Genomic DNA, 12387 nt, shown 5'->3' with positions numbered 1-12387 from the left:
CACCGCCACACTAAGCTAATGAGGCATGATGAGCAAATCACCCTCTTGCGTCTGTGGAAAAGGTGCAGGTGTTTGCCGAGGAGAGAGAGTTGAGATTCTTCGGGAGGCCCAGCAGATCACGATGCTGTTACCATGGTGTCCAGTCTGGCAGGAACTGGGAAACAGATGCTGTGCTTTTCACAGGACGCTTTTCCTTTTGTCATGTCCTGCTTTCTTTTCGAATAACAAAGGTGCTTGGAATTCTTCAGTTTTACCCTCTCAAGTCGCCTGGTTTTACTAGTGAGTGTTGAAACGTACTTTCTAGCATGACTGTATTTATCTTCTACGGCAAGAGACCCCTTTTGAGGTCACTGACCTACTTGTGAATGTGGTAACTAAGGTCACAAATTTTGTCTATAGATATTTTAGGGCTTCACAAGCCTGTCTATGAACCCCAGTTTAAAAACTCCCAATTCGCAGCATAAGAAAGAAAGTGCTAGCTTCTGGGCTGAAGATACTTCATTGCTACAGGGTATTAGGATGATCTCAGGGCAGTTTTTTTTTTCCTCTCTCTTCCCCATTAGTAACTTCCTTGTCATTCCTGAAAGAAAGCTAGTTGACGATGGACGTTCTTCATTTCTGTCCTGCAGACAGAACTGTGAAGATTTCTAGCCTCAAGGCCAGTTCTCTTTCAGCCAGACAAGAGAATGGAGTGATTTTCTAGTGAGTTTGAGGTTCCTCGTGAACAGCCCACCCTGCAGAAATGTCTCAGGTGCAGCAGGGGTGGTCTAGGGCTCTGTGGGCCTCGCCCTGTTCTTTTACTCTCAAACCCCGTGATCCCAGTGGCTTGTCGTCTGGCCTGGCCTCCATTTTCAGTGAGCTGCCGCTTCCTGGTTGTCCTTCGGGGTTGCAGAGGTAAGAAGTTAAATTGAAACAATTCCTTCTGGGCTTCCAGCAGCTTGAAGAAACAGCCCTGGAAAGAATTGATTGTCTGAAAGTACCTAAAGGAAAGGAAAATGGAAAGTCTGTTGACAAGAGGAAAGATTTTTGAATAAACCAGGAAGTCCTCTCAGAAGGATTCCCTGTGACTGAAACATGACAGACATGATGTTTAATTTCCCAAGTGGATGATGATGGATAAAAATCATGAAGTTGGCTAAGACTAATTAGAATTATAGGAACTCAGAGTGGGTTGGTGCTAGGCTGCTACCCTGTGCATGAATCCCTTAAAATCGATTTTGCATTATGTGGCTAGTAGTCATAAAATACAGCAAAACCTCTTTAATGTATACTAATTTGGGAATGTGATGATTATTCTGAGTGGTAGAATTTTTTAAAATTTATTTTTTATTTATTTGTTTTGTTTTTTTGTAGAGACAGGGTCTCGCTATTACTCAGGCTGGTCTTGAACTCCTGGATTCAAGCAATCCTCCCACTTCGGCCACCCAAAGTGCTGGGATTACAAGCATGAGCCACTGTGCCTGGCCAGACTTTTTAATAAATGTTATATTTATTAGTTGTTTACACAAGCAATTAAAATTATGTTAACTTACTGAACAGCCATGTTAAAAGAACCTGTTTTAATGAATATGATAAAATTAACTTGTGATTAAGATCAATTATGTGCAAGTGATACTTAAAAACCAAAAGATATTGTTCAATATATCAATTTGCTTAACTAAGCCATTCTACTTGCTTAGTGGAAAGGTAAACTTTAGCCTGAATTCCCACACATCCTAAATTAGTACAGCCCCAATTTAATGAGGTTTTACTGTAAGCGCCATTTGCTTCTGCCTGTGCCATCAAAATGATCATCCGAGGATAAAATTTACATTTGAATTGAACACTCAGTAAACACCACAGTGATTTTCTTTTAGGCCTTCAACAGCTAATTTTTCAGCACTTTGTTAAATAACTTAATCTCTTTTGTGTTTAAGGGATTTAAGGACAATGTCTATCGACAGAGAAGAAAGTATTTTGTGGATGTGGCCATGAGTTATAAATAGTAAGTACCTGTGTAACTCTTTCTTGTCACTGGCTAGTTGGGCAAAACACGTGCTGTGTTAAACAGACCTGTCATCTCTTCACTTTAACTTTTGCAGAAGGCAGACATGAACCATTTTAAACACTCACCAGCTCTGTAGGTTTTAAATGCCAATACTGATGTTTGACATCTGGGTATAATTGTAAAATAATGAGACCTGTGGACCACATGCCAAGTGCTACATTTACAACATTGTGTTCTCAACTCCACTAAAGCAAAGAACCATTTTTATACATTCTGCAGGGCCTGGAAACTGTGTTTTAATTTTACTTTTGACTTGACTTTTCAGTGAGCCCCTTCAGCATCCAGCTTCTCCAATGAAACTAGAGGATTCAGCAAGAATGGGTGAAAGGGCTTATTTAAACAGTCATAGTAGAAAAGATATGTGTTTGTTTTACGTGGAAAGGAAAACTTCCTGTGAAGTGGAAGGGGTGTAGAAAAGTTCCATACCCAACCCCAGGGGAGGGTGGGGATGAAAGAGGAGAACCTCACGTTCTGGGGTGAGGACTATATATGATGCTAAGAGGCAGTGACAGGATGCATTTAGGACTGGCAGTAACACAGGGTGTCGACCAGGCCATGTCTAGAAACATATAGTGCACTCAGGCCCCTGCTTGTTCTACTCACACTGGCATAACTTATAGACCATCACAATGCTCTCTTTCCTTTGTCTGGTATATCGTGAGCTACATGAAGCTTGTCATCAGAACAAAATGTAAATAAATCCATACCTACTAGCGGAAAGAGTCTTTCTTACTCATGTTGAAACTAGGTGAGAAACTTGACTGTCTTGAGAGACAAATTTGTTATTGGTGAAAACTTAGTACATTATGTATGTTATAGAGGGTATAAGTGTTGGCCTTTTTTCTTTTTTTTTAAATTTCAGAATATTATGGGGGTACAAAAGTTTTGGTTACATAAATTGCTTTCATACCTTTTTTCTTTTCTTTTTTCTTTTTTTTTTAGCTTAAGGCAAAGTGGGAAGATTCTTCATCTCACCCCTCACTGGGCCAATTGTTTGCTCATCCCTGTCTTCCCTTGATGCCTTGGTGCTCTGGCCTTTGTGCTCCCGAGCCCCTGGCACCCTTCTTCCTTTCTCTACCATGTTTATGAAAACCACGTTCTTAAAAACGAGGAATACATGCTTTTCCACATATGTCTACTCTATTCTCATCTCCTCTGTCCCAAGCAGCTTCTTCCTCCTCTCTACTGTGACTTTCTAACCCTCGTGACGTCTGCATGCACATGGCTTGCCCTGGCCCAAGCTCAACCTCGTGCCCCACTTTCATCCTCAGCACCACGACTCCCCAGCCCCCTCTCCCAGTGTTTCCAGGTCAAGGTACCAAGAGAGGACTCTGATGGACTGAGCTCACTTTTTCATGTCAGGTCCTGATAAGTGGGTGAAATCCTTAAGATTGGCTCCGACAGGTTCACGGGCCCTCCCTGGGGAACTGGGCCCCCTCAGAAGGGTGTGGGCAGGGCAGTCCTTTGGGGATGACTTGTCCAAGATATGGTAAAAGTTTAGTGCCTGGCAGAGCCTTTTCCTTTAAAGTAGATAGATAAAAATATATTTTACATGTAGATGCTATATGTATGTATATATACACACATACATAGACACACATGTGCATGATTTTGACGTTGGATTTTGTTAGCATAATAACTAAATGACTGGCTCAAATGTTACTTGTTTCTTCTTGATGAAGTCCACAGACCGGAGAGAGGCAAGCTGATGCTGTGGTGGCACTAATAGAATTGGTGTACATGAGTCAACCAGTTTCAAGGAGCACTGGTAGTGGAGAGTCGTAGAGTTCAAAGAAAACATTTACATGGAGAGGAGAGGAAAAGAGTATATAGTCAAAATGATGGAGGACGAGGTTCTCAGAGTGCTAACAAGAGTTTGCATTTGCCACCTTTGTAAGCTAAAGAGTGAAATTAATGTGTAATATTTATGCAGAAAGAAAGTAGAAATTGGAGGTTAGAAGTGGTGGAGGTTGTATATAAAGGAGGCTGGATGGAGCCAGGCCATTCCAGGATCTGGTCCCAGTTTGGAGGGCTGCGGAATGCTGAGGTTCAAGGGACTTGGCTTTTGGTAACTGCATATTGGGGAGGCCAAGGAAGGCAGGAAATGGCCGATTCATCATTGTACAGTGAGAAACAACTCTCACAGGACTCACAAAACCCTCCCTATTGTCATGATAGCAGAGGAGGCCAAATTATAACCTGAAGGCTACTTGATGGATGTAGAGTCAGACCAAGGGTGTTTACCTAAGACAATTCGGAATCCAGGACATTATAACCCTCTCCCCTGGACAGTGCTGAGTCTGAACTGACGAGACAAAATAACAAAGTACTTAAAAACTGGGGCATCAGAGTCAGACAATCTGCATTCAAGTGCTGGCTCCCCTGCTTCCTAACTGGGTGATCACCCCCATTGTGCCTTAGCTTCTTCATCTAAGCTAGCTTATAGGGCTGTAGTAAGGCTTAACAAAGGGAATGCAGGTGGTGTGCCTAGCACAGTGCCTGACACGTGACCAGTGGCTGTGTCACTTGTTATTACCTTTTCTACTGGCTGTCTTCCATTTCCAGTCGACGTATTGTTTTCTTCTTTAGTGAGGTTAATACCATTGTTTATGCTGCCGTCTGAACAAATAATGTAGCTCAAACATCCCTAGATGTCAACCTTGGAGGAAACTCCAGTTTCCCATTGAAAGACTGTGGCATATATGGATGCTTTTGTGCTGACCAACATCCCTCTTTATGGAGAGATTTCATAAAAAGCATATTTCCATTTGTGTGTGTGTATGTGAGAGAGAGAGAAAAAGGGAGAGAGAGAGAGAGAGAGAGAGAGAAGCTGCCAAAATACAGATAACAGATCACCAGTTGCCTTGGGTACTTCTTGTGAGTGGATGGAGTGAGGAAGATGCCAGAAGTGGTTAAATCAGGAAAACACAAACCCAGGAACTGTAGAAAGTAGAGAGCAAACGATCATTCCTTGATACCCCTCATGCTATCACTGCTGAGGTTTCTCTGAGTATGAGTTTGAGGATAAAGGGATAACGAGGTGTGTGTGTGTGTGTGTGTGTGTGTGTACACGTGCATACACGTTCTTGCACGTTCACTTTTGGGTGCAGGTGCCTGCTATGGTGCCGGCCGGGGTGGGGCACAGATACTAACAAATTCCACATGGGCCTCAGCTATTGTCCCCTGGTTGCCACGCAGCAAGGTAAGGTTTCCTTTTAGTTTACAGAAAATAAAGATGCAATTTCTAATTGAAACAGGGATTTTTCTAGTGCCGATGGCTGTCTGAGTACACAAAGGAGAAAGATGTCGATACCACAATTACTTAAAATAATCTCATTTAAGTGTGTTACAACTTGATTTTCCAAACCAAAGCTTGGAACCGCTGGTCTGAGGAGCGGATTATTTGAGATTGGGGTAGTCTTGAAAAATCCAGCATATGAGGTTCTTTGCAAATATAGTTTGGTGGTAAAATTAGGGACCATTCTGACAGGGGGAGAACAATTCAATTCCCTGTTGATAATTAGTTAAAGCTTTCAGGACGCTGAGGAGAAGTCAATGATATGGTCAGAAATATAGAAAAAATGGAGTACAGATGTTTTGGGGTTGTAGTAGGGGTTGGAGGAGATAGTTTGAGGTGTCTAAAGGTAAGGAGGAGGAAAAGAACTGCAATACAGAATAATATATATTGAAACCACAGCGAAGAACCCCTCTGGGGGATTCGTGTTGAATACTATATTTTCTGTGATGGTCTTGAAAGGATAAAGCAGGGGGCAAGAATAAACACAAGCAGAGAAAAATGAAAAAATTCCACTCTATGATGAAAAACCAGCAGGCTCAAAGTCTGTATTACCACGAACCCGAAAGAGGAGAGGGAGCAGGAAAGCGTCAGCGTGCTGAGAACTGTCAATAGATGCCACTCAGGAGAGCTGCTGATTGACAGCGCTGCCCGGAAACATGATCGATTGCCCAGAGGCCCGGCCGCCCGCAGACATGCCCGGCTCCGCAGCACGGGTGTTGAAGGCCTGATCGCCTCTCCGATAATAGCAGAAGAAACATTCATTAGTGCAAATATCATTCTTCATAGAAGACCTGAGAATGAACGCCCTGGATCGAGAGGGCACTGTTTCTAAAATCACCTGTGAGGGGTTTTAGGTCCGCCACGCGGATCACATCTGGTCCTCCCGCACCCAGATAAAAGAAACTCTAGTATAAAAACAGAAGAAAAGAGTACCCCGTGATTAGATAATGTGATGTGCATATAGACTTGCCTTTCTGAGGAAATGGAAGTGCGTGGGGGGCAGATGGCATGTGGAAGAAGAAATTATGCCTGTAATGTTGTAGCTGTTAGGTTTGTCTGAAAATATCCAGTTTTCTGTCATTGGCACCTTCATATTTTAACCTTGCCATTAACGTGGTTGCACTTTGCAATTGCTATGTTGTTGGGGGAAAAAATCAGTAATACTTTTTTTCCCCAGTTGCCTAGAAATTAACACATTTTTCTTTGGGGGCTATTATACTGATTATTCCTCAACAACATGCATGCATATTTAATTTAATTATATTTTTGGTGGAAGTGGTGGCAGTTATTTTAATCCATCTTATTCTCTTGGAAAAAGGCCTTGAGTGCTGAGTTTAATTATGCCACTCTTGTTGGCTTAAATTGATTTTGAATATTACTGTGATCGTGTTTTACTATGAATGTACTTTCTTCTGCTTGAAACTAAGGTGGCACGTGAACCTCATGTTCTTCTCGTGGGTCTGCTTTCTCTTTGATTGATTGATTTTTGTCCATGGAATCTGAAAGGTAAATGGGTAAATGCAAATGTCAATAGGTAAGGTAAACAGGAGAGTTTCAACGTGTCAGAATTAGTGACCTAGAGTTGGAAAATTCCCTAATTTGCCAAGAAAACTCATTTGATTTTAAATTCAGACATCTAAATGGTTCCTTAACATTGCTCTGCCTCAGTTTTCTCCTCTGTTGAGTGGAGATAAAAATATCTCTTCTGCCTCTCTCATGGAGTATTTTAAGGATTAAATGAAATAAATGGGCTGGCCTGGGGGGGTGGACTGAGGCCTTAAGGGCACATGTGGCCTTCTAAGTCCTTAAGTGCGGCCTTTTCACTGAATCCAAATATTACAGAACAAATCCTTTTATTAAAAGGAGTGCAGCAGAGAAAGATGAAGCTTTTCTTGCCTCCTTTGGTGCTTAAAAAAGAACAAATTTGAAATCAGAAGGTCACAGGTTCCCCACCCCACTGAAGGCATGGGGTTTACTCAGACCCCTGATCAGCTTGTATGGCCTTGGTTGCTTCCCCCTAGTTTCTCTTTAGATCTGAAAGACAGTGTGTGAAGTGTCTAAGAGGCAGAGTTGGAGCTGCACTGCCTGAGTGAATCCCATCTTTTCCATTTACCCACTGATTGATCTGGACAAATTATTTAAAAGTCCCAAAACAACAAATGTTGGCGTGGATGCGGAGAGATGGGAGCACTCATACACTGCTGGTGGGACTGCAAACTAGTACAACCTCTGTGGCAAGCAATAGGGAGATACCTCAAAGAGCTAAAAGTGGAACTACCATTTGACCCAGCAATCTACCCAAAGGATAAAAAACATTCTATAAATCTTCTGTACATCAATTTCCTTATCTGTAAAATGGAGATTACTACTACTTTATGGGATTGTTATGTATATTAAATGAGCTAATATGGTAACAAAACTTAGAATACTACATAGAAAGTACTATATAAATATTTGTTAATATTGTTATTTTTCTCACTTCAACTGATCTTTGCTTTTTGTCTGTCTTCATGCTCCAAAACTTTTTTTTTTTTTTTTTGAGACAGAGTCTCACTCTGTTGCCCAGCTAGAGTGAGTGCCGTGGCGTCAGCCTAGCTCACAGCAACCTCAAACTCCTGGGCTTAAGCGATCCTACTGCCTCAGCCTCCCGAGTAGCTGGGACTACAGGCATGCGCCACCATGCCCGGCTAATTTTTTCTATATATATATTTTAGTTGGCCAGATAATTTCTTTCTATTTTTAGTAGAGACGGGGTCTCGCTGTTGCTCAGGCTGGTCTCGAACTCCTGACCTCGAGCGATCCACCCGCCTCGGCCTCCCAGAATGCTAGGATTACAGGCGTGATCCACCGCACCCAGCCAAACCTTTTTATTACCTTTGGTTTGCCAGCCTTCTCAACTCCCCTTGGCCAAGGATTTTTTAAAGTCCTAACTTCTATCTGATTTTTACAATATATTAGTTATCATTGCATTAAAAATTATACCCAAATTCAGTACTTCAGAACAATAAACATTTATCTCACACAGTCACTGAGCATCAGGAAGTAGGGAGCAGCCTAGCTGGGAGGTTCTGGATCAGAGTCTGTCATGAGGCAAAGTGTTGGCCGGAGAAGCAATCATCTGAAGGCTTGACGGGCTGGAGGATCTGCTTCCAGGATGGTTACTCACAGGGCTGTTGTCAGGAGGCCTCGGTTTCTAGCAGCATGGCCTCTGCCTAGGGCGGCCTGCGTGGCCTCAAGATTTCGCAGCTGGCTTCCACCTAATCAAGTGATCCATGAGAGAGAGCAAGGCAGAATCAACAATGCCTTTTATAACCTCGCCTTGGGAGTGACATATTAATACCACCACTCTTGCTGTGTTCTATTGGTGTCACAGACCACCCTGATGCACTCTAGGAGGGGACTACACATTGGCATGAATGCCAGGAGGCAGGGGTCACTGGGGACCCTCTTGGAGGCGGGCTACCACATATATTTGTGTTCCATTTCATTTCTTCGTGGTGCTCCTTAAGTGCTCTCCCACAGTGGATGCTAATATGCTACCTGCAGAACTAATCCCTGTGAAAGCGGAGGTAGCATGGCGCGTGGCAGAACACATGGCGGAATGTGCAGGCTTCGAAGCTCTAGAACTAGGTTTGAATTCCTGCTCCACAATTTACAAGCTCTGTGGCCAGGGCCAGTGACCTAGTCTCTCTAACTCTCAGTGCCCTCATCTTATAATGAGCACAGCACAATCTCTACTTTGCATGGTTGGGAGGGTTAGCAATGATTACAGGGGCCAGAATGCCGACTAGCACAAGGAAATGTTAAATATATGATAGACGTGATTATTATTATCACATGTTAAGTAGCTAACAGTTCCGTGATTCCATATAATCAATTGTTGAGCTCATTTAAAATGAGTAAAGGATCTTAAGGAGCCATTGGATTAAGGAATTTCAGGCTCCGTGGTGGGCTGGGTTCTAGGAGCTTTAAAAAAATATGCATGTGCGTGAAGGGACACCTTTCTGTTCATGTAGATCATGTATACAGTTTGCTTCTTCAATCTGAAAAATTTCCCCTCTCAAATGCCTTCCCAGGCCAGCGAGTCCCAGCCAGGATAAGGTTGGAGGTTACAGCTTGGGACTGGGCTATGCTGGACTCATATCTGAATGGCTGATGGTGGTAGAAATGTTCATTATGTGTTAACTTCTCAGTTCACATTTTCAGGTTGTTTTAGGTTTCCTTTTTTAGATGTATGCCTTGTTCTGGGCACTGTGTTAAACCTCACAATGACCCTTTGAGGTAGGTGTCGTCATTGTACACATTTTGAAGATGAGGAAACTGAGGTTCAGAGACAGTAAGAAATTTACTAAAGGTGACACAGCTGATTGTGTTATCTGCATAAACACAAGTTGTCGATGCTTTAGTTCCTCTGAAATGGAGTGATAAGTTGAAGAGTAGAACTGAGGCAAATATTTGAAGTACTAGGGTCATTTCCCAGATGACCAAAATAGTTTCTGAGTAAAGTCACTTTTACAAAGTTCAGGAATGCCTCTCTTGTAGGGTCTAGATGTCTTTCTTTGCTCAAAAGTCCACACTTTGTTTTTTAAGTGGTTGTAGCAACTTCCATTTGCCAGAGGTGATTTCATACACAAGTTGAAAATAGCAACAGAACTAAGTGACTTGGCATTTTGAAAAGTTAGTCTTCTCTTTACAGAATGCTCTGCATATTTGAAATGCACAGTTCTTGTAAGTATATAATAGACTTCATGGAGTCAGTACTCAAACAAGCCCTGTGTGACTTCAAGGCTATGCTGTCTCTCGCAGGTTGCTGGGGACATGTGCCTGTGTCTGGCCCAGCCAAGTGCCAGGCCTGTGTGGTGGTTTTCCTCTCACGCCCAGGCCCTGTGCTCTTCTCTTCCTACCCAAAGCCTGACCCTCATGGGATGCAGAATGAATGGGAATAAACACAGCTGGGCTGAGGCTTGAAAATCAATTGCTAGGAATTTGCCAGTCTGGTTTTTACTAGTTACTAGCCTATTTATTTCTTGATTTTTTGATTTATAAAACTGCACCCTGTGTGAGTGATTTGCTCTGAGTGTAAGTACACAGCTACACACAGACCCTAAAACAAAACAGCCCCAAATGGGTACTGGCATATTTGAAAAGTGCAATCACCAGCTCAGCAGGCGCATTCAGTTTGGGTGAGCTTGTGAAAATTCTACTCAGCTCTGTCACAGAGAGAGAGAATTTTCTTTTTTAACATGGAGTGGTGTTGATTCTAACCTCCTATCCCCATCAAAGCTCTGTCTCTCTCTCTCTCTTTTTTTTTTTGCCACCCTCCTTTCCCTACTCACACTGCCAAATACTTTCTGATGTCAAAATAAAGCCCTCTGGGATTGAGACTTGGTAATATGCTATGCATTTTAAGATGTTTGAATAGATACATAAAAATGGAATGTGCCTTGGAATGGACATATTGGATTTCCAAGCCAGCATCTCACTTCTCAGGAGGTCTTTTCAGTTTCCTCTTTCACTAGATGACTCAGCAGGAGTCAGCCATAGGTCTGCAAAGAAAAGGAAGGAGACAGATGATCAGACAGACAAGGCTAGGCTGCAGACCGTGGGTAGAGTTTTGCAGACCTTGAGTAGAGCTGTTTTGTCACCCTGCCTCTCACCTCCCAGTGCTCACTCAGTACTGTGCATATTGGGGTTTCCCCTACTCGCAGGTAGCTGTGATAATTTGGCTTTGTGTTTGAGCTGGAGGATTACTGACGCTGAGTTTTTCCTAGGAGACATTTGTAATTATTGCAACTTGCAGAAAAATAACTGGGGTGACTCTACCTCTCCACCTTTCCAGAAATTTCAGTTGACCTCAGCATTTCTCATTTCATGCGAGAAGAGGCATGATTTATGGATCCTGCTTGGTTTCAGAATGTAGCTTAAAGGAACACATTACTAACGGGTCGTGAGTGTCCCATTACTTATTTCTAGATAGACGAATCTTAATTGGAAACATAATAAATAGAAGGTGGAGAAAGAATGGAAAGGAAGATTATGCTTTCCTAACAGGGAAAAAAACTTAAGTGGGGGCTGCAAGTTTTGGTCCTTAATGATATTTTGCTTGTCAGTTTCTTTGGCAGATGGTCACTTGATGACCTGTGGGCCCTACTGTGACGTGGCATCACGCTTTAATTTTTTCCCCTTCTCTGCCTTTTCCAGAAAGGCACTTTAGAAGGCAAATATGCTTTCTCCTTGACTGAGCTAATTTTATCCCATTCCATTATCCTCCATTGATTTGCTTTCCCAGGTTTTGAATGAAACTGAGATATATGTGGCTATTTGGGTACTTTGTGATTCCTGCATAAACACCAGTTGTTGATGCTTTAATTTCTCTGAAATGGAGCGGTAAATTGAAAAGTAGAACAAAACCAAATATTTGTAGTACTGGGGTCATTTCCCTGATGACTGGAATAGTTTCTAAGGAAGGTCACATTAGGGGTTTTAAGACTGCCTCCCTTGTAGAATCCAAATATCTTTCTCTGCCCAAGAGGCCACACCCTTCCTTTTCTGTCCTTCCTTTTCTTTCCTCCCTTTTCTTTCCTTCCTCCCAACAATTTCCATTTAACATAGGTGGTTATCACACACAAGTTGAAAACAAGAGCAACAGAATTCAACGACTTGGATTTTTAAGAAGTTATTTTGCTCTTTACAGAATTCTTGGTATATTTGAAATGCACAGTTCTCGTAAGTATTTAAAAGACTTCAGGCTTTCTGGGAGAATCATTTTCATGCCAAATGTTTCTCTCCACCTGAAGTGCAGCTCAATGGCTAAAAGGAAGGGAGCCTTTGAGTTGCAAAGAAAGACAAAAGGGAAAATTGATTTGGAAAAAGTTTCTTCTTTTCATTTTTTAGGCTTGGTGGGTTTTTTTTAGATGTGCGTGAATGCCTCAGTAGGATGTTGTCTGATTATGGCGTGGCTCCCACAGCTGTGGAAAACATTAACACAGTATGGTCCTGTATCACTTACTGACAAGGACGGCGGCTGCACCACATTCTAATG

The 12387-nt window shown here is 42.4% G+C and overlaps 1 protein-coding gene across 1 annotated transcript in view; it reads left to right on the top strand.

Moving 5' to 3' along the window:
- TPH2 (tryptophan hydroxylase 2) overlaps positions 1-12387 on the top strand; it is a 94689-nt gene that overhangs the window by 8534 nt on the left and 73768 nt on the right. The window contains exon 5 of the mRNA XM_045555235.1: positions 1917-1984. Coding sequence (XP_045411191.1) covers positions 1917-1984 — 68 coding nt within the window. The remainder of the gene's footprint in view (positions 1-1916; positions 1985-12387) is intronic.

The sequence above is a fragment of the Lemur catta genome, chromosome 6 (assembly GCF_020740605.2).
Source record: "Lemur catta isolate mLemCat1 chromosome 6, mLemCat1.pri, whole genome shotgun sequence".
NCBI classification, from domain to species: domain Eukaryota; kingdom Metazoa; phylum Chordata; class Mammalia; order Primates; family Lemuridae; genus Lemur; species Lemur catta.
The sequence above is the reverse complement of the archived record's forward strand: the minus strand, read 5'-3'. Positions and strand labels throughout refer to the sequence as shown.